The sequence below is a fragment of the Physella acuta genome, unplaced genomic scaffold (assembly GCF_028476545.2).
Source record: "Physella acuta isolate Inbredline_101_S28 unplaced genomic scaffold, ASM2847654v3 ptg002424l, whole genome shotgun sequence".
Taxonomy (NCBI): Eukaryota; Metazoa; Mollusca; class Gastropoda; family Physidae; genus Physella; species Physella acuta.
In genome coordinates, this window is record NW_026733911.1 from 25,000 (window position 1) to 48,785 (window position 23,786).

Genomic DNA, 23,786 nt, shown 5'->3' on the forward strand with positions numbered 1-23,786 from the left:
ACATGCAGAATGCTTTTTAAAAAAATGTGAATAGTTAAGACACAATGTTTTCACTTATTCCAAAGATATTTTCTCTGCAGGTACAATATTATTTTTTTAATTTTTGTTTAAGATCGTTTGATGAAGTCTAGAGCAACTGATGAGTTGCTCCACATTTGGTAATGTTCTATATTATTCTCTCTCTTTCTCTCTATCTGTCTATATGTATACAGGGCTTCTCCATAAATGATGTCAAGATTCTTAATACTAACAAAAAGACAGACCACCCCTCTTAATTGAAATCACACTTTAGCCTAACCCCCTCCCTCTCCAATTCACTTCAAAACAGCTATTTTCTTTGGCAATGATTGCACTAGGTGATGATAAAGTACATTGATTGTTTAAAAACATGATATACAGACAGCAATGAAAGTAGTGAAACAACAATAATATTTAGATAAAAAACAAAACATGTAAACAATGAACTATGGTTGATTGTTGTCTAAGTACTTAGCTTATCACAATTAGGCATAGCAACAACCATTACAATTATGGGATTAAAGAGTAAATTAATTGCAATAGAATTTTATATAAAATTTTAAAGTTTGTTTTATGTGTGTTCAACAGTCACAATAAACCCCAAAAAATAAATTCTGTAGATTATTTATAAAGATTGGTTTAATATCTCAGGCAGCTGGTCTTTTAGGCATTTGTCCCAGGCATTAGTGTCTCACTCACAAGTACACAAGCAGCATCTAAACAAAGTTCAAGTTAACCAGACCATCTTGAGTTATCTCAAACTCTATTACGTCCCTTGATATGTATCACATTACTTCCCCTGAAATTTCCTTCAGTGGCTGTTGCCTATTGATTTTATCATTGATGAAAAGTGGCTTGACATTTTATGAAGTTATTGTTCTCATAAATTTTTAATTAAATAAAAAATCGTTTTTTTATTACTTTTTTGAGGTAGGCCAGATGTTGCAAAATTAAGTTTATGAAACAATGTTGATGCTCAAATTTACTTTGCTTAAAAAGAAAACTTTTAAAATTGTTATAAGACAACTCTTTTATGAATGGTAAATCACATAAAATAACAGTACGTAATCTTGCATATTGGTAGTATCAAAGACATCATCATGTCTTTACTGTAAAGAAAAAATATTTTTAAAAGCTATTTTTTTTTTTTAAAACTTCGAGTTTCAGTTTTCTTTAAAATTCTGTGAGTGCTCATCAACAGGTGCCTATGAGCACACATGACCTGGTGTCTGTAAGCACACAGCACCTTGTCACTTAGAGTAGGCAGACTTTTCTCTAAACACCTAAGCTGCACACAAGCTGATACTGACATCCAGTCTTTCAAGTACATCTTACACAGCTTAACCCTTTCTGTACCAGTGGAGGTTTTTATGGTTCTCATAGGGGTTGTAGAGCTCCATGAGGTCCTGTTTTCTTTTGATCATCCTTCTGGACTAGAACTCTGCTAGTTTAAACCCATTTATTCAACAAAAGCATTGTTGCCTAACTTTTGTTTCCTGTTGATTTTGTTGATACTTGTAAAAAAAAGTATAATTTTATGGTGATGTATTTTTGTAGATGATTTTTTTTTGTGATGACTAATTTATGTTTTATATAATTTTAATATATATTTATTTTAAGATTTTTTTTGGAGTCATGTAGAAAATGTATGTATTTATTAATGTTTAGTAAACTTGATCACATTTAATTTAATCAGTGATATATTTTTATATGAAACTATTAAAATTATGAGAAATATTTAAGAAAAGCAATCATTTTATCATTTTATTTTTTTCAGAAATAGTCTGTGATACTATTTCAGATAAGTAAAAAAAAATACATTGACTTGCACTATATAAAGCAATTCACAAATAACTTTATCATGACTTTTTTTTAAAATAATTTTTTTATTAGCCCACATTTGTCTCCACCAACAATTTTACAATTTTTTTTTAACATTATTTTCTCCGTTTCACTTTTTTCTTTCTAAAGATTATTTTGAAATTATTTTTTTTATAAATATTTACTAGCACTTTCATTTTAATTTTTTTTTTCAAGACTTTTGTAAAAAAAAAAATGTTTAATTATCTAACATTCAGAACACATTGTGTATACAATTTTAAAGACTTTAACATTCCATTGTTAAAAATGGTTGAATTTCTATCCAATAAGCATATCATTTTTTTTTAAAAACACTTTTTGTATAATTTGTAAATTTTAATTAATAAAACTAGTAATGGCGATCACAATCATTTTGTTAATATAAATTTAAAAATTGTTATTAAAAAATAAAATGATGCTGATGCACGGAATGGTTGTGTAGCAACTCAATATTTTATGTACGTTCTCAATGCTGTGATACTCAGGGTCATCCAGCCAAGTTATAGCTGTCACCTTTTATTCTATGGCTGTTGTTTGAAGCTATCAAGTGTATATATGCCGCAAACTATTTGGTATTTTTATTTTAAAGATGCTTAACCCTGTTATTTAAGTGTGAAAATCTGGAGGCTTTCTTTTTCTATTTAAATAAATATTTTACATGTGATATCTTTAAACTAATGCAAATGTTTCTTCTCTAAGTTAAATGTGTTTTTTTAAAGTTAAATGTGTGATATGTGTATGTTGATACACACTTTTGTTCCTTAAGTTAAATGTTGAAAAACAAATTTTGTGATCAGTATGTTAAATGTGTATGGGATGGCATGGTTGAATGAAAGAGCTTTCTACGGCTAGTCAGAAGGTCTTGAGTTTGGATCTGGGTCCGAACTTGAGACTCTAGGACATCCCTGAGTTCACCCAGCTCTGATGGGTACCTGACTTACATTAGAGGAAGAAAAGGCTTAGTGCTGACCTCACCATGCTGAGGTCAAGAACATGAACTCTACTTCATCTACTGTATGGATTGTTAGGTATGAAAGAGCAAGTTTACTATTTTAAATGTGTGATTGTTGTGTGTATTTTTTTTGTGACCTATAAGTTTAATGTTTTGATATCTAAGTCCATACAAATCTTTGTGATCTGTATATTAAATGTATATCTGTATGTTGATACATATGTTTATCTGTAACCCTTCAGGACCAAATGAGTTACAATGCAACTCATATTTTATTTCACTTGTCAAAAATATGAGGGGGGGGGGGGTTCCTTTAACATTGATTTGGGATTTTAGCTATTCTTATTACTCATTCACATATGAACACTATTGTGGTGAAGTTTCTTGAAAATTGTAACTAAAAACCATTTGAACTATTTTGACAGCAGCAATCTGATTGGGAAAAAAAAATATAAAAAAATAACATGGGTTTTCAGCAATGAAATAAGTGTTACAAATGAACAAAATCAGCCTTTGGTGAGAGGCAACTCATTGTGTTGGAGGGAGACATAAGGTTATACAGTTGTTTCTCAAATCACATATTGCATTACATGACAATTTTAATTTTTTGAAACTATAATAAAAAAAAAGGAATTCTCTACTTTGTTTGATTCATCTTGTTTATTTTGTGTGAATTATTTTTTATTTGTTGGGTGAGGTTTTTTTTTCAGTTTGTCTGTGTGTGTGTGTGGGGGGGTCATCGCCACTTTGGGTGCTGGTGGGTTTGGATCCTGTATCTGGGCGGTTCTTGTGTCTGTTGCAATGGCCACTACACCACTGGGTCCCCCAATAATATGATCTTGGTTAATTTATTTAAACATGAGTTTGTCTCCGAACAAAAAAAAAACACAACCTTTCACCTTTGAACTTAAGACCCATCAGACACAGGAAGAAGTCATTGGTCAGTTTCTATTGAGAGATACAAGAACTCAACTTCTTAAAATTTCAATAGACCATCTGGCCAAACTACATGAGTTAAACAGTAAAATCTACTGGATGTACCAACAGTGCAGCCACATTAAAACTGTTCAGTTTTAAACTGTGGTATAATCACTAGGTAGATTTGCCTAAGTGACTCAATAGGAATTGGTTTCTTTTTATTTATCACATTACTAAATCAGTTTCAACTTCTAAAAATTTCCCTTTCAAACCTGACAGTCTATGGGGCGAGTGAAGTCGAGTTCATCTGTTTCTGTGACCTCGGCTTATGAAGAGATAATGTGCAAATATTTTTAACAAATGGGCAAGGAATAAATTTCACTATTTCCGACAAATCACTTTCAACATTCCCTCTGTAACAAGTGACCAACACTTGCCGTTTAGTGACAAAATTTTATTGTTGACAGTCAACACAGTCTAATGATGAATATGAGTCTATGGATTACAACTGAGCATTTCAAGACATAAAATTTCAACATTCAAAATAGGTAATGACATGTCTAGTTTGAAAAAAAAACATGGATTACATAGGAAGTAAAGAAATTGCACTAACAAACTGTTTTTGTTTTTTTAAAAAAAAAAAAAAAGGAAGTCATGGAACTGATTTATTATGGTCAAATGACAATAACAAAAACTGGAAGTAAAAATCATAAAAGTTTCAACTGGAAAAAAGAACGAAACAACACCCTCACCAAAAACAATTGAGCTATAACATGAAAAATAGTTTTTGTGGTTTTTAATTTATTGCAGGAAAAAAAATGGTAAAAAGAGGAATGTTATTTGATATTGTATGTGGTGATATATTAAATAATCTTCATTATGCATCATAAGAAGTTTAAAATAATTAAAATCAAAATGACAAAATAAGTGCAACATAATGAAAACATGTCTGAAGGATTAATAGCAGAATTTTAAAAATAAATAATTATTGATCACATGAATCAAACGGTAGAATCAATCTAAAAACAATTTTATTTTTATAAACAAAAAATTGGAAAACTGATCCCCTCCTGGGAGCTTTTCGTAAAACAAAATAAAAACTTTTTAAACATGAAGAAAAATATTAAAACAGAACAAGAACGGCAGCCAGAGGCAACTCGGGCACAAGGTAAACAGACCATTTCATTTTTAGGATTAAAAAAAAAATAGGCCATTGCATCGATTGGTAAGGACCACAGAATGAAACTTAATAGGCCACTTCACTATATATTATTTTTAAGAAGTAACAAATTTAGTGAACAAGTTACAAGTATAGATTAAAAGATTACTAGCTAAGCAAAAAAGTTGAAGTTTGAAAAACAAAAATTTTGCCAACTAATGACAAGGCTTTCACTAAATTATATAAAGGGTGGTAACTTTGGGAGAGATATAAAGGGGGGCAACTTTCAGTGACTATTTCTTTTAAGAAAATATGTTCTGGTTTAACTCAGCTACCAATTGTGCATCTGGCTTGCCATCAATAAAGTTAAAAAAAAACAATTCTTGTAAATATAACAAAACTAAAACGATCTAACAAATTACTAACATATTTTTAAAACAAATTTACATTTCAATTCCAATAAAGTTACTTGTAATAAAATGATTATAACACGGATTTCTGCATATAAATTTAAGAGCAAAATAAAACAATATACAGCATGAACAGAATGTTAAAAAAGATTAAATCTGACAAAACTCACAAAACAGTTAAATGGAATGCAACAGCAATCATTTTAAAAAGTAAATGTCTTCAAAATAAAATACTATCTAAAACCAGATATACGTTTATGGTCTACGTTATTGCTTGTGGTAAAGGAACGCATGTCAGGTCAAGGCACATATGGTTTGAGCATCAAGATCAACACCACAGCAGACATGAAATACTTGAGAAATCTTAAGCAGCGCTGAATACCTGAATACGTACATTGCAAAATGCATACATCACATATTAACACAGGTGCTCTTAAGACTCCGTTCCACAAAAATGTTTCAGTAAAAAAAAAAAATCTGTATCACAAATTTTAAAATAAACTGTTTTGGCAACCTTTAAAAATGTTATGATTTTGTTACATGAACTTTCTAAGGTCATTTACATAAACCAGGTGCGGACTGTCATAAAATGGAATGATGCAGACAGTGGCATTGCATAGATAAACATTTCATACGGTTGAACACAGCCGAGATACAGTTGAACACATGTCATATTGCTAGAATCTTAGACTTGTGTCTGTCAAGGCACTGAGATTATCAGCTTTGATTGTAAGGAAAAAAGGACTGAGAACGGTTTAAACAGGAACAGTTCAGAATTAAACACTGGGTGGCCCAGTATTTCAAGACCAGGATGGCCCAGTATTAAAACACCAGGATGGCCTTGTGTTTAAACACCAGGATGGCCCAGTGTTTAATACACCAGGATGGCCCAGTGTTTAAACACCAGGATGGCCCAGTATTTAAACACCAGGATGGCCCAGTATTTAAACACCAGGATGGCCTAGTGTTTAAATACCAGGATGGCCCAGTATTTAAACACCAGGATGGCCCAGTATTAAAACACCAGGATGGCCCAGTATTTAAACACCAGGATGGCCCAGTGTTTAAACACCAGGATGGCCCAGTATTTAAACACCAGGATGGCCTTGTGTTTAAACACTTGGATGGCCCAGTGTTTATCAGCCTTAGTGAACACACCAAGACACCAGCCTGAGCTAGGAAGAGACAATACACAAAGTTATGAACCAGCAGATGCATATAATATACAGAAATCAACAAATAAGTTAAATGACTAGGTACTGAATTATGCAATAATTCTTTCCATACACACAAAAATAGTGAATATAGCAGCAGTTTTTATATTAGCAGCGTATGTAAATAGGGTCAGAAATTAAATTTTTAAAATGTTGCTGCGACACTGCTTCTAGCAGTTGAAAAGTCAGACTTTAGCAAAAAATGTTTTATAAAAAAACAAACTTTCCAGAAGAATTTTTAAAATTACTATATTATTATTATACACTAATTCAATAAAGTAGCATACAATGCTTTATAATAAAAAATTGTAAGTATTAAGTCTTAACTTTTAAACTGCAGTTTGACAACAAATAAAATAATAGGCCTATCTCTAATATGTGAATATAAATTTACTCTGTTCATGAGTACTTGTATGTAGAATATACTTAAAAAAATGTTTTACAGGTTAACTAGTTGTGATATATAAAGTTTTGCGAATGTTCAGCTATGAAAAAAACCTAATTTTTTTTAGATGTTGACTCTTGACAAGCAGACTATTCTCTGTGTAATTGTTACAAATACACATGGACAAGTAGTAGAACATTGGTTTGTTTACATATTTACAGGTTTGTTTTTCTATAATAAAAAAAATAAAAATCAAACACTGGAATAATACTAGATAAAGCAATCAAACAAAAACACTACTGCATCTGTACTCTGGCTTGATCTACTTTAAAAAGTTACACATCAACAGAACAAGGTAATAATTTATATACTGGAAAAAGTTAGGAAGGTACATTTGACGAAACAAATTTAAAATTGAACTACATTAAAAAAAGTTAGGAAGGAGCATCGAGAAAACAATTTATTAAGATTGATCTACATTGAAAAACAGCATCAAAACTATTTGATGGCCAAAAGGTGAATTTTATAGTTTTATGATGGGGAAACTACACAGTCTAAAGTAAGCTACTACAAGTTATACCACATAAGATCTAACAATTCAAACAGAAATGCTCAGAAACTGTGCCGAATTTTTCTCTGATGAGCAGCTAATTTCTAGAAGTGACATTTAAAAAAAAAAAAACAACACTGAACCCAAGCTAAAAAAAAATAATCTTGAACGGAAGTCAAAATTAAATTTTACAGTAAAGTAATTGATCGCGATAAAGTGAATTAAAATACAGCAGCAGATTACAACATGAACAGGTTTAAGGCACACACTAAAACAGATTGGATTTATTAGCAATTTTCAGCCACCTGGAACTCAATTCAAATAATTTGCACAATTTAATTGGGTACAAATTAATTGTAATACACTGAACTGTCAGGGTGTGTTAACTATTTCTAAAACAAGTCAAGCAAGCAGAAAAAACAAACATTCAAAGACAAAATGGGTACAGTTCTCTAGTTCATATACATTTCAAGCACTGAAGCAGAAAGTAATACTGTATTTATATAAGTAATTAATTGTACTTTAAACATAGGGGTCAGTCTGTTAATTGCAAGATAATTAGTGAAATGACCACCTTTTATGCATCTTAAGAGTAGTGCATATGGTTATGATAGTTTTAGATATTTAAAAAATAATAATTTTAAGCTACTTTGCAAGATTCAATAATGCAAGTCCTCTGACTTTTAATTTTTTTGTTTCACTATAGAGAATCTAATATTTTAAGATACAAGTTGTCAAATTCTAGTTCAGAGAACTTTTGGTTTGTTAAAAAGTAAAACCTAATCAACCTCATGCAATGCAGAATAAAAGGTGTTTAAAAAAAAACCATCACCATATGAAGGTTTTAAATTAGAAAAAAAAAGGTTATAATTTTTTTTTAAAAGAGAAGAAAAGAAAAGCAGGCAAAAAGCGTAGAGGATTAGTTCCGGAGTCAGATTGAGTGGGGTCATAATATTGTTTATGTTAAGGCTCAAAAAGTTGAAAAAAGAAGTGACTCTAGCAGGTAGTTTAAAAGTGCAATGATAGATATCACATTCAGCACAGGTTTGTTTTAAATTAGAACGTTATATTACAGGTTGATAAAGGGCTATAAATAGATGTATCACTTTGAAGGATGTTCTATTTTTTTTTTTTTTTTAGCTTGTGTATCACTTGTTTATCACTTTCATTCTGTCTGGTCTTCACTGAACAGGAACAGGACAGGTGGGTGGGACTAGGACACCTTGCTGTTGGAAGCTCTGTGAAGAGGGGTAGCTAGGGCTTACCATGTACACCACATGTGGTTGTGTGGCTGGCTGACCTGCGGGAGGAGAGGTGTAAACATACATGTACTGGTTACCTGGGGGGACAGGGTAGCTGGGGGCCGGGGGCTGGCTGGTGGGGGTGGAGGGGAGGGGTTGGACAGGTGAGCCCTGAGGGGGGAAACCCACTTTAGGCTGCATGGTCATGTAAGTAGGGCTGCTGTAGTTGGGGGCCATGGTGTAGGTCAGGGAGGGGGACATGGAGACGGGCGGGGCCGAGTGGTTTGATGAGCTGGGGTGGATGTTTGGGGGAGGGATGTTTAACGGAATGGGGAGGGATTTGTTTGGGGGCTGAGGCTGGTTGTATGTTTTGATATGCTGTTCAACATACGTAGAAGTTGTTTTGGTCTGGCCGTGATTGACCTGGATGGGTCGACCTGCTTGGTTGGATACAGGCGGAGAATTGTTAGAGGACATGTCTATTGGGGGTGGGGGTAATGACGAGGGAGGGGGAAAAGGGGGAGGCATGCTGATTGTGTGAACATGCTGGGTTGCAGGGGGTTGTGAGGGAGGGTTGGTAGTTTGAGATGAGTAAACAATAATTGTCTGGCAGTTCTGAGAACCTGGGGAGTGGGGCGGGATGGACGCGGGGGGCAGTGGGGGCACAAAGACATGCGCAGGCGGCATAGCGTGAGAGTTGGAGGGGGTGTTAGTGGCACCTGCACCGGGGTACCCGGACACCGGGCAGTAAGCGGGGTAGCATTCAGGCAGGTAAGGGTTAGCGCTAGCATCTACACCGCCACCATCGGGGTTAGGGACAAAACAAGAAGCGTTAGCGTTAAGCGTAACCTGCGAGTCGTCGTTGGCGTGGTAGTACACAATGTCGTACATGGGCTGAGGCTGGGGGTGGTGCTGCATGTAAATTGGCTGGCCTTCGCACCTAGCTTTGGCCGCGCTGGTCTCCGCTAAAAGAATTTGAAACCGCAGCGGGATCTCTTTAATGGGTTTGACCAGCTTGTGGTTCCCGTACATGTAATACCGGCGCTTGCCTTTCGGCTTGCTGCTCTCAGCAGCCGACTGTTCAGTCACTGAAGCTGTTTCCCCTCCATCCGAGTGCACCAGCTCGGAGGAGGAGAAAGAATCTGGGCCACTGACGGGTGAGAGGTCAGCGCATTCGCTAGGGCAGCCACTGTCGCCGTCGCTGCCGACGTCCATGCCCTCGCTGTCGTTGTCCTCCTCATCCTCTTTAGCCTTACCCTCTTTACCTCCCTCCTCCGCTTGACCAACACTTTCTTTACCGCTGTCCTCCAGCTTACTCTTATCCTCAACCGTGGCTGAAATTTTATCACAACCCACAACTTTATCACTCAGATAAGACCTGCCGCCCGAGAGGTCAGAAGGTCGTAGGTCAGAAGGTCGCAGGGCGCTGGTGTTAAACAAGCCAGCCCTCCCACACTTGTCTGACGGAACAGTTTTAGAAACAATTTTATCGCTCTCACCACCACTCACACCTGGGGTCATGGTGACCTCGCTGTATCCGGGTGCCACGCATCCGTATCCGCTGTTGATGTAGGCGTCGCCACACATCATCGGTCCAACGCTTGTGTAATTCCCGTAACTGTCCACCATGACAGTGCCAGGTGCCATCGGCCCCATTTCAGGGTTGCCTTGAGTGGACATCCTGTAGTACTGTGGACAAATAATTAGTGTCTTAATTAATCGGAATTTAATTTTTTTTTATTCACAGTAAATAAAATAAGTAGAAGTCATCCAAATTTCTGGAAACAGACGAATGAATAATAATTTGCAAAAATGTTGCTCAATATGAGAGCATATCATATAGGCCTAAACATTTTATTTCTTATGTTTTGTTTTCTTGTCTCATGTATTTCACAGGCAGTTAAATTCAAGAACCAAAGTAAACCAAAAACAAACAAGGTCCCAAATAATATATAATAGTAATAAAATACACAAAAGGCTACAACAAGTAAGACAAACAAACAATGTTTACGATTATATTTATAATTAAACTTGCGGAAAGGACAGCTCAAGATACAAGCCCCTAAAGGTCAGAGGTCATCTTACAGTGTATTAATTTAACCAGGACAACACAATGAAATGCTGGATAAAAAACTAGATGGTTATCTTTAGGAAAGCTAAAGGAAACACTAGCCATAATTCTAACCACTCTAACAACACCAAGACAAGTATTTAAACTAGCAACAGCCCTATCAAAACACAACACCAACACGAATCTAATATTTACCCTAAACCTAAGCACTGAAAGAAATCACTATGACAAGTCTAACACTAAACCTAACAATGGAAAAGAATCTTTACAGTAATTACCAAAATACATTGATTAAATCCTACACTTACGAATATTGATGTTATACACACACAATCGCATATATAGTGCTTACTATGAAATAGATTTTTAACACTATGAAACAGATTTAGCAACATACAGTCCATCTATGATACGGATATTAAACAATATACAGTCCCGCTATGAAACATTTAACAGCATCATCTCTTATGAAACAGAATATACAGTCAATCTATGAAACATCTAAGAGCATACAATCACTCTATGAAATAGATCTAGCAACTTAGTCCCTACAAATAAATATTGAACAATATAAAATCCATCTGTGAAACAAATCTAACAACTTAAAGTCCCTCTATAAAAAGAAAATAGGCAACACACAGTGCCTCTAGGAAACATCTAAGAACATAAAATTACTCTATGAAAGATATCTAGCAACTTACAGTCCATCTTAAAAAAGATATTGAGCAACACACAGTCCCTCTATGAAACATCTAAGAACATACTATCACTCTATGAAATAGATCTAGCTACTTACCATCCCCTATAAAAAGATTGAGCAACACACAGTCCCCCTATGAAACATGTCTGAAACAAATTTCACACTACCCAAACCTCCCTAGACTGAAAACCTTTTACAGTAAATTATCTGAGACACACAGCCCACTGCATACATTCAGCCACGAGAAACGCTATTGATATTTTATGCTTGGGCCGATACTGGCAAGTAAATGAAAGAAAAAAGTCACAAAAGGAGAACAGATATTTTTCATGTCTACTGTAAAAATCTAAATATTCATGCTCAAAAAAAAAACTTTACATTCAGTTAAATTTATATGGAGGGAAATAATTCATATAATAACCCAAAGCCTTGTGGAACAAGATTTTATCTATTCCTTCAGGTCAGATGGGTTTATTTACTAGTCTTTTCATGCTTCAGCGACTAGAAGATTTTACACTAAAGAAAAGGTTCATACAATTTTAGATAAAAAAAATCTCTGTGCATTCAGCACAAATGATCTTCCAAGTCTATTAATATGCCTGGAGTCTAAAGAACATACAAGTGCAGTGACATTTTGTGTGTCTGGGGCAGACATTTTGTGGCTATGACAGACATTTTGTGTGTTTCTGGGGCAGACATTTTGTGTGGCTCTATGGCAGACATTTTGTGTTTCTGGGGCAGACATTTTGTGTGTTTCTGGGGCAGACATTTTGTGTGTTTCTGGGGCAGACATTTTGTGTGTTTCTGGGGCAGACATTTTGTGTGCCCTTTTGACAGACATTTTGTGTGGCTCTATGACAGACATTTTGTTTGGCTCTATGACAGACATTTTGTGTGGCTCTATGACAGACATTTTGTTTGGCTCTATGACAGACATTTTGTGTGGCTCTATGACAGACATTTTGTGTGGCTCTATGACAGACATTTTGTGTGGCCATATGACAGACATTTTGTGTGGCTCTATGACAGACATTTTGTGTGGCCATATGACAGACATTTTGTATGGCTCTATGACAGACATTTTGTTTGGCTCTATGACAGACATTTTGTTTGGCTCTATGACAGACATTTTGTGTGGCCATATGACATACATTTTGTGTGGCTCTATGACAGACATTTTGTGTGGCCATATGACAGACATTTTGTGTGGCTCTGGCAGACATTTTGTGTGGCTCTATGACAGACATTTTGTATGGCTCTATGACAGACATTTTGTGTGGCTCTATGACAGACATTTTGTGTGGCCATATGACAGACATTTTGTGTGACCATATGACAGACATTTTGTGTGGGCATATGACAGACATTTTGTGTCTCTGGGGCAAATATTTTGTGTGGCTCTAGGACAGACATTTTGTGTGTCTCTGACAGACTTTTGTGTGTTTCTGGGGCAGACATTTTGTGTGGCCATATGGCTGACATTTTGATGGATACCTGAATTCAAGTTTGAGAAAATTTCAATCGACCACACTATTACTTCATAAGTAGAGTTCACAGAAACTGGTAAACTCTACTTCATCTACTCAATACACTACCCCATTCAGTTACAGACCATTCACTGTGACACAAGTTAATCAAACTGGATTGTGTCTGTTTAAAATAACATGAGCTAGGGTAATGAAGGTCAACGGACCACTGGGCACTTCACATTCTATAGTGAAACCACAATGCTACATGCAGATGCTGGTAAAAGCGGACATTTGTTTTATCTAGTAATGAGCAGTATAAAAAGGTTTTACCACTTACCTCTACACCTGCAATGAAATGAAAGGTCAAGTATCCAGTGCTGAAAAGGTAAAATGTTAACAAACAGCAAAAGGTTCAAACTTTTTTTTCTCATTATATTCTAAATCATGTTCAGTTGATGAATTATATTTATCTATACAGTAATGGCTTTTAGAGCAATGAGGGGCGCTGTAGCTTTGTTTCTCAAGCTTCAGCGGGAGAGTGTGGGTAGGGTTAGTTCCTGGGTTCAAGGTACTTGCATGTTCCTGAGTTCACCCAGCTTTAATGATTACTGGATTCTAGTAAGGAAATCTTTAAGGAATACATACTGAGCACGAAATTACTTTATATGCAGATGTCGCAGGAACAGTTGAACTCTACTTCATCTGCTTTAAACATACTGTCAGCTTTTAATAGGTACATTGTTAATTTAGTCTCTGAATCCAGAAACTTTTCAAGCCAAGTAATCCAAGTTTGTGTACATTTGACTTTCTCTACTGTCATTCACTCCCTATTTGGTCATATGGAAATTCACTTCTTTCTTCTTCTTCTTCGTTCTTAATTATTAGTATAGAATGGGATCGAGATTTATCTGCCAGTGGGTTTGAACTCGAGACTTTGTTCGAATTTATCAACCATGAGCTTTTTGCCGACTCGACCACGCCTCCAACACAATTAAGCGTTACGTGTCAACTGGTTATGCGCCATTGACTCCGATTTCAGCCTGCTTTTCTTTTTGGATTTGCTTCCATAGCCTTAGTCCAACCAAGAACAAACTACAAGGCAGCAGTTGTTTAATTTTGGAGTTGTCTCTCCTAGAAGAGTGGCTGTCCCCAGCTAACGAGCCTCATCTGCCTGAGGGTTCGAACTCGAGACTTTTTTCGGTTTAGCAACCATGAGCGGTTTAGCAACCATGAGCTTTACCGACTCGACCACGCCGACCCCTGGACATTCACTAATTCACTCCCTTTATGGACATTCACTCCCTCTATGGACAAATGGACATTCACTCCATATATTGTCATTCACTGCCCCAACAAAAATAAATGACCCACCTGAAAGAGGCATGTCCCTGCCGTAGGGGTCCTGTGGGGGTGACCAACCCATGCCGACCTGCCCCATGTTGGGGGGGTACGGCACGGCCATCACGGGCATCCAGTACATCTGGGAGGGTGAGTGTCCTGCGCTCATCATGCAGTAAGGTTGGTTGGGGTCAAAGGTGGTCACAAACTGGCCAGTTTCCCCTTGTGTGCCAGTACAGTACAGGTTGGCTGAGGTGAACTTGGCTGAAGGATCAGGCACAACACTAGAAGTAGAGGAATAATAACGTACAAAATAGTTTTTCATAAAAGATGTGGTAAAAGGTTATATATCTAGCTTAAGCTTTTATCCAAAGCTTGTGTATATAAAAAAAACCATGTCCCTGTGTCTACTAAAGGCTACCTGAGATGTCAGGTAAAATTAAAGTGCTTGGACTAGAATGTTCCAGCATTTGCTGATGCCACCAAAAAAATAGGGCAATTTACTTGTGAAATGTACACCTAGCTTGATCATTTTTAAATACGGTGTGGTCAAAAAAGTTATTGAAACTTTTGGGTAATTGGCTAAAGTGAACTTTATGTAAACACAACTCAAACTATAAAAAGAGTTAATGATTCTAAAAAATAAATCCCAAATAAAATCGGTGTTTCTTTCAGGCATCTTTCCATGAGATGGCAATGCTTTAACCCAAAGAAAAATGTCTTAATGTTTAAGTTAGGTTCATTGCACCACATCCAAAATATGACAAAAGAAAAAAAAAATACTCACCCAAAATGGCTGTCTAATCCTGGACTCTGGCCAATGCAAGGACCAACATAAGCTGGACCAGGGTAGGCCGTGTAAGGGAAGTTAGCGGGGATAAAACTCTGCTGAGGGGGGATAACCTGGGCCGCGGCCAGGGGCGCTGCAGTCGGCACTAGCTGGCAGGGTTCGCCGTAAAATTCTGGGACCCTCTGCGGGCCGGGGACGTCCGGGTTGTTCTGGCTCCCTGCGCTGCTGGTGCTCTTGACGCTGTTGATGCTGGAGTTGACGTCACCGCTGATGACGTTGGTGGTGCTGCTACAGCTGGAGTTCCTGCGAGTTCTGTACGGGGTGGAGGCTAGCGGCACGCCGGAGACTTCCTCGATCACTGGGGGGATGGGGAGGTGTTGCTAAAAGTAGAACGAACAAAAAAGGTTTATAAGGAGATTTACATCGCTGGTAGTGAGGGATGGGTGGGTGAGGTGTTGCTAACAGTAGGACTAGAGTTTTTTTTTCTTCAAATTCATTTATTTACCTTGTGTGTTGCATCAACGTGTATCATACAGTTCTGAATAATGTACGTAATCTAGTTATAATTTAAATAACTTTAACTATACATTTTTACTCCTGTATATACATTCTTTGTGCCGCTTTACGCCAATGTAGCACAACATTGTTATAAAAGGAATAGGGTTTGTTAGGATAAAAAAACAACAACCTTAATCATACTCCCCGTTAGGACTATGACTAACAATAGAAGAAAAAAAAAGTTTGTTTTGAGACAGCTAGCCTATTGGAAGCTTAATCACCAGTGAGTGGAGCGAGGAGGTGTGGTAAAAAAATAATAGAAAAAAAACAGCTTTTGTTTATAAAAAAAACTATAATTTAAAATACACTGTTGGTTTTTCTACGTGGACGGGACTGTGTGATTAAGTACAACAGAGATAGCCGAACAACATACATTTACATATGGCACCCAGCTGATTTCAAGTTTGGGTGCTGTGAATGTATTTTGTTTCACGTTTTGGTTAAAGGCTATGGTATTAAAACCAGGAAGAAAAGCGGACTGAATTCGGTAGTAGACGAGTTATAAGGCGCGTAATAAGTTGACACATAATACTCGTTGTGTTTGAGGAAATCTCTAATACTACAATTAAGAACGAAGAAAAAGTCTCACATTTTAACTAAAGAAAAAATTATCAGACTTGGTAGCAATACCGCAAATTTTTGCTATTTGAGGTGTGATCTCTGTGCCCTATCTATCTGTACTCACGTGTTACATAACAATTTCCTGTACCTTGTTCAGGTTGTTGACCTATGCACGTTCATATTGTTACTGTAGTAATAACGGTCACCCTCATTTCCTCACTCCAGTTGAAATTTAATAACAGGTAACATAAAATTATCTAAGTCCCATACGTTTATAGCAGTACCTGCTTTATAATAGACTAGAGTACACGATCTAAACCTAGCAAACGTGTTCACGAGACACTTATCAAATGTACAGCTGAGATGTCATCCACCCCGAGAGTTGAACGAGCGGCTAGACCCTGCCATAGCGAGTTGTCGGCGTATTTCACTGTCAAAACCAGTTAACCAAATGATCAGCAGACGAGTTAAAAAAAAAAAACTTTCAATCACGGCACACATCTACCCCACACACGGTGTGTGTACGTGCGTGTGTGTGTGATCGTTCACGTCACCAGAGAGAGAAAAAAAAACAACGATCTCAAGTTATTAAATTTTGGGCACTTAAAAATCTGGCCACGCCCACCAAACGGAGATGTAAGCTGACGTCGCGCGTCGACCTTTGATGTGGCCGTCGTTACGGGCGATAAACGCCGCTTTCAACGGTCCGAGAGCTTGTGGTAGGATTACCACTGTAAACAGACCTGGCGACGGAGTCTTTTGTCAAAACATGAATGAGGATTTACATTCGTAAAATTCACTTCTAAAACAAAGCGAAGCTTACTTGAAGGCTACATTAAACAATAGAATTCATCGATGACTAAACCTGTTTTTGGGTACTCCAAAGTTGCGTTTTTACCAGAAAAAAAAAACCATGGCTAAGTCTACAAACTTGTTTGAATATTTCACGTTTAACACAACAACATACACCATATATTCCACAATTAATGAAATACTTTTAGAAAGCCATAATATTTAACCATTCGCTATAACGACGAGGATTCACCCAAACAAAAAGAGACTACCCCTTGTGATTAAGGTAACGTAATGCAGGTACTTAGGGCCGGCGGGGTTGGGGGGTAGAACGTATAACTGATAACTAGAAAGTAAAGTTCGGATCCCCTGTTTGAGCCCGTAGGTCTAGGACCTAACTCACGTTACGGGAAGTAAAGAAATAATTATAGAATCCCTTCGCATGCCGAAGTCACAGAAACAGATGAGTATCTACATTTGCCAGGTCTAAAAGTGTACCTTTACTAATCCAAACAATACGTCATCCACCAAAACCCACGGACGTGACGTATAGCAGGCACCTGGTGGTCAAGAGAATGGACCAACCACTGCAGTTCTAACTAGACATTTGACTGGTTTTAAAAATACCAACAAACCCTATTCCTTTTATAACAATGTTGTGCTACATTGGCGTAAAGCGGCACAAAGAATGTATATACAGGAGTAAAAAATGTATAGTTAGGGTTATTTAATGTATAACAAGTTTAAGTACATTGATAAAAACTGTATGATGCACTTTGCTGCAACACACAAGGTAAATAAATAAATAAAGAAAAAACCTAGTCCTTCTGTTTGGCGGAAACTGTGGCGTCACTAGGTCGGGTGTCACACGGCAACTGTCGGTTTGGTTTTACCCCTCTCTCCTACTATATTTTTTTCATTTGAACATTTTCTGACAGTAAATTTTACCGTTTAAAAAAAAAATTATGTCACCCCCCCTACCACCCGGTGTTACTAGGTGCAGACGTCACCGCCCCCTCTTATCAAACTACTGTGCTCAAGTACCCACTTCAACTTTACAGAAAGTGACTTACCTTTCGTCTGCGATTCTTTTTCAAATAAGGTAACACGTCTGTAAGAAAAAAAACAAACAGAAATCACATTTATCCACTGTCTTCACAGGTATACAAGATTAGTAGCATCACATTTAGCACAGGGTAAGTCGTAGCATCACATTTAACACAGGGTAAGCTAAAGCAAATTGATACTCTAAACAACAAAAGCAACCCCAACACAACAATTGCCTTGAGGTTAGACTAGTCTAGATCAAAGAACAGCCGACCAATATTTATTTTAATTTAGGAGGATAAAAAAATATCAGGTTTTTAAAAAACATATTCATTCTTAACAATAAAAACCGAAAGAAAAAAGCCTAAAAACAAATAAAACAAACGAAGAAACGTTTTCAGTATTTAAACTTGGTCAGATTTACTCGCCAGTAACAAGATAAAGAAACGAATCCAATCTAAATCGGATAAGCGGTTATCCATCAAATATTAAGACGATAACGTTAGAACTCACATCCACAGCAAACACAACCAGAGCTTTCTGTATTTTTTTTTTGACGTTTGAAACAAACCAGATGGCGCTATTCACATTAAACAACGGATGGTCTATGAAAACATTACACGATGGCCTATGAACACAATAGTCTATGAACACAATACACGATTGCCTATTAACACAATACACGATGGCCTATGAACACATTAAACGATGGCCTATGAACACAATACACCAGGGGTCGGCAACCTTTTGAGTCGGAAGAGCCGAAAGTTACAATCTACAAAATTTCCCAGACTTTAAAGAGCCACTAACATTTGTATGTGCACTTCGGTAGTGGAAAGCATAGAACCATTGCCACGGGTCTGGCCACAGCATAGTTGTGCGGCTGGGCCTAATGCCCTAGGCCAGGGGTTCCCAACCTTTTTTTACTCTAGAGCACATTCTAAAATATCGGTATTTTAAATCTATTTTAAATCGACAAACTCCTTCCAGGGCGTAGCGACCGTTCCCGTCACCCGGGGACAAAACTTTCGATTTGCACCCCCCCTCCCACAAACTTTCGATTTGCACCCCCCCCCCCCCCCCCAAACTTTCGATTTCCATCCCCTTCAACCTTTCAATAATGCTTATGAAAAAAATTCTGTCTTTCGAATAGTGAGAGGCGGGCACATACGAATCGTTCGGCGGGCGCCATGGCGCCCGCTGGCACGGGGTTGTGAGCCCCTGCCCTAGGCTGTCAACTGTCCATATACACTCTACTCCACCTATTCTCGTTGTTTTTTTTATTTTGTTTGAAGTATTTGTTTTTACAGTATAATTTTTTGTTTTGGTTTCTATAATAAACAATTATAATTATTATAGAACTAGAGAGCCGCATATTGACATCAATATTGACATGCAACTCGCGAATGGCAGGTTGCCGACCCCTGCGTGCGAGTAATTTGGTTAACACAAGAAATCTTGTAGATCTATACATTTTTTGAGAAACTAATTCAACTTGTAATGTCATTGATTAAATATAAGGAATTTACTTTATTAACGCGAAGTTATCTTACATAGTTATGAGTTTCGTAATTTAATTAAAAATATTTTTTCTATTAGTATCAATACATTTTAAAGGCAGACAAAATGTGTACATAACATTTATTAATACTTATAGAAAAGTAAACAAAATCAACAAGGATTTACATGAGTTTTATATTTCAACTGGGGTATTGGTTTATTTATTAATTTGATAACATAGTTTAAAGTTGTTTCCCTTATTTGTTTGGAACTAAAATATCGGAAGTAACAAAAAGAAACCAATATAATACAGATCTATCAAGTTACAACATTGCTGTGTTGTATAGAAGAATTAAGATTTATGTTTACGAGAAAAGGGCGGAGCATTGTAAGAAAGGTTAATTTATTTTACTATATTGAAGGTAGACCTACTTTCCTAAAATAAAGAAGCTACATATTTGAAACTATGTGATTTTTCTAACTTGTTAAACAATAGTAAACTCGCGTCATTTCTTTTAGAGCTGTCCAGTTGTACAGTGAAACATGCATGTTTTTCTGGGCCTCCAAATAGTCTAACTTGCTCTTGAGATATGTGAGCTTACCGCTCCACAAATGTGTGGTTTTCAAATCTAGCAATTTTATTTGAAGCGAACCAGCATTCCAAATCTCTTTTAATTTTGTGTTGAGAGAATCTACTTTGACTGTGAAGGTCAGAGTACTTGCATTTCTTTTGAATTGCTCAAATATCTCAGTGAACCCATCCTTCATTTTGTTTATAGTAATGCTGAAGTGATTCATGTTAATAGTAGTGTTGGGTTTATCATATTTTTTTTCCAGATTTTTTAAAATAAAGTAATTTACCTCTCTCCGGGTCTTCAACAAAATGAAGTAATTTTTACTTTCTCGTATATACGTAGTATAGAGAAAGTATTGTAATCGTGCAAAAAAAAAAAAATCGAGATTTTTACAAATCTCGACGTTTTACACCTCACTGATACGGAAAAACATAATTTTGCAATCTTGTCCGTATGTCTGTGTGTGTGTGTGTCTGTGTCTGTCCGTGTGTAAACACGATAACTTGAGTACCGTTACAGTTAGGTTGATGAAATTTCATATACGAGCCGGCCCGCGGCATAACATACGCCGCTATTTAGTTGTTTCTAATTTTCAATAATTCATAATTTGTGAATTCGACAGTACCAACGCTGACACTGAAAATATTTCTTTAAAACACTATAAGTAGCTCGTTAAGGACCATAACCCCCCCCCCCCTTCCTTCCCTCCCCCCTCCTCCCCCCGCCCCCACGTTTAAAATCGTTGGCTCTGCTTGTAAACATTTAGAGTGAACACAGCTCACTAAAACCATGTAGGGGTGGGGAGGTAGGGAGAGCGTTTGCAGCTTGTTTTCTAACGGCTCGAAGAAGAGAATTATATATATAGATAAGTATTTTATCAAAATCGTAGATCCGTATCAACTTTTGAGTGATTTCCGATAACCGGAAGTGGTACTTTTCCTACTTTGAATTTTTTAAAAGCCTATAACTTGAGTACTATTTCAGATAGATAAATGAAATTTCACATGTAAGTAAAAGATCTAATTCTCTACCTTCTGTTAAATTTTGAGTAATTTCCGTTGACTGGAAGTAGTAATTTACGCTACTTCCGATTTCTCAAAAAACTAATGTAAATTTTAAAAGTACTAATAATATTGCGCACTATTATGCGCTTTTTTTTATTTGCGTTCACTTGGTGTGCAATTAATTTGTCTACGAGATTTTATTCTATTTTTAAAACTTTAAGTATTTAAAATGGATTAAAAATCATGTCTATAGCCCGAGTTTCCATCCCCTGTTATTTTATATAAGAATATTCGAGAAAGTTTAGGGGAGATCACTCCCGGTTTATTTTTCGAAACAATCATCTTCTTCAAGCAAGGCATAGGCTGGGTTTTCCTTTCCGTGCAGTTTTTTTATTTAGCTCTTTAAGTTTCTTTTGTGATCTCCCCCATGAAGTTGAATGTTGCAATTAGCAATAGACAAGTTAATAGGAAGTAAATTGAAATATGGCGTAACTAAATATTCTAATAGGATAGCGAGTGTTTATTGTTTGTTTATTATTTTATCGTTCATTACCGAGTATTGCGGAACAATATTTGTATGTGTTTTAAAAATAAAATAAAATAATTGTTAATATGTGTGCTTGGAGCTGAAGAGCCGCATCACGACATCAAAAGAGCCGCATGCGGCTCGCGAGCCGCAGGTTGCCGACCCCTGCAATACACGATGGCCTATGAACACATCACACGATGGTCTATGAACACAATACACGATGGCCTATGAACACACAATACACGATGGCCTATGAACACAATACACGATGGCCTATGAACACATTAAACGATGGCCTATGAACACAATACACGATGGCCTATGAACACACAATACACGATGGCCTATGAACACAATACACGATGGCCTATGAACACACAATACACGATGGCCTATGAACACAATACACGATGGCCTATGAACACACAATACACGATGGCCTATGAACACAACACACAATACACGATGACATATGAACACACAAAATACACAATGTCCTCTGAACGCGCATTACGGAACCGATAGCTATTGTACTTGTTTCACTAAGTAAAGTACCACATCCACAGCTTCGGGGACCAACCAGCGCCTACTTTTAAAGACAAAGAAACTATACATCAACAGCACAGGAACGATATAGCAGAATTTTAATATTTCCTATATCAAACTAATGGAGCCGAGACAAAACAGTAAAACTATCCTTGTTACACAGCCCACGCAATGTATTGACGTTTCGACAACAGTGTTTCGTCAGATAAAAGCATTAGAGCTAATCCGCTTTGAAAAATACGCCTCCTCAAATAGAACTAAAGAAGCTAATAATTGTTAATTCTGATATAGACCTTAGATTGTAGCTTCATTTAATTTCACTGTTGTTAGCGTAGATGTTTGTGGGAGCAGTTTTGTTAAACTCCTAATTTGTAATTTATTAACCCGGGACCTGACAGAACTCGTGTAGACCAAGGAATGAAACTCGTCCACCAGCTCGAGATTTGAGAAGGACGAGACCGGAAGTTCTGGACCATCCTTTGTTTACAGATGGTAATCTTCGTTGGGGGAGGAGCAAGCGGTTTTGTGAAAGACTCGAGGTAGTGCGTGGACGTCATTCAGTCTTAACATATGCACGTAAATCGTGGTGCCATTTACAAACATGTCGAGCTTTGTTGTAAAGGGCACCCCACTGGTTGGCGCAGTCCATTATGATTCTTGATGACAAGCCCCTCTTGAATTCACGAAACAATATTTTATGCTAATACCCCGCACTTAAAAGAAATACGAACCGTTTCGCACTAAAAGATTTTAACAGCAATATTTGAAGGGGTCGACAAAAAAAGTTGAATTGTTAACGGACGATGAAATTAATATTATAGAAACCTAGCGCTACCAACATGCAAAGATAGAGTGCATGTCTATAAAATCCAAGAATGGTTGAATAAAAGCGACGCAAGATTATAAGACACCCGAGTGAATTGAATTTATAGACAAGAGAATTGTAATTTTAACCTTGGGATTTGTCCTTATATAGTTGGGTAGAAGAGCATATTTTCTCACCATATATCAGGAGGTACTTTCTATCAGGCCTCTCTTCAGGGGACACCGCCCCCCCCCTCTCCCCGTGGAGCACGTCTACTGCCCCCCACCCCCTGCCCGACGAAATAGGATACGTATGTGATTTATATTTATACTTTAACTGGTGTCCGCAGAATACAAAGAAATGTTCGTTTTTTGTTCGAATTATGGTTACCTTAGGGTGTGAGAACTTTATTAGGTCATTTTAGGAATGGCGATTTTTTTAACGTCTTTTGGTGACTGCCTAGGACGAAATGGTATTGGAAATGCTGCGATTAAATCGCGTGGTATCACTACGAAGTTACTTAGTTTAAAAAAAAACCATCACATTTCTGTACGTACATCTATCTCCGAGGACAGTAGCGAGAGACTAAATTTTGTGCGTGCTGTACAAGACATGTTGAGAATAAAATACACGTGTTTTTAAACTAGTGAACTTTTAAATTGTAGGGCCGGCGTTGTGCTTATTCCAATTCAAGTTTTAATAAAGAATCGGAAGCGAAACAAAAACACGGCTTGTAGGCCAGTATATTTCTATTCAATGGCACGTATGCAAATACGTTTTTAAAAAAAAAAAAT

General features: G+C 36.8%; 1 protein-coding gene across 3 annotated transcripts; it reads right to left on the minus strand.

Moving 5' to 3' along the window:
• Nucleotides 1–7,801: 7,801 nt before the first annotated feature.
• On the minus strand, nt 7,802–14,151 carry LOC131933262 (uncharacterized). 3 transcript variants are annotated; one of them, XM_059290047.1, is made up of 2 exons: nt 13,285–14,151; nt 7,802–10,396 (listed from the first exon to the last, which is right to left on the minus strand). In XM_059290047.1, exon 2 carries the CDS (start codon nt 10,385–10,387, stop codon nt 8,648–8,650), a length of 1,740 nt encoding a protein of 579 aa, XP_059146030.1. In that variant the 5' UTR covers nt 10,388–10,396; nt 13,285–14,151; the 3' UTR covers nt 7,802–8,647. The 3 variants fall into 3 exon arrangements, with proteins under 3 accessions (XP_059146030.1, XP_059146031.1, XP_059146029.1); XM_059290048.1 differs by lacking the exon at nt 13,285–14,151 and adding an exon at nt 13,172–13,233; XM_059290046.1 differs by lacking the exon at nt 13,285–14,151 and adding an exon at nt 11,575–11,634.
• Between the last annotated feature and the right edge of the window lie 9,635 nt (nt 14,152–23,786).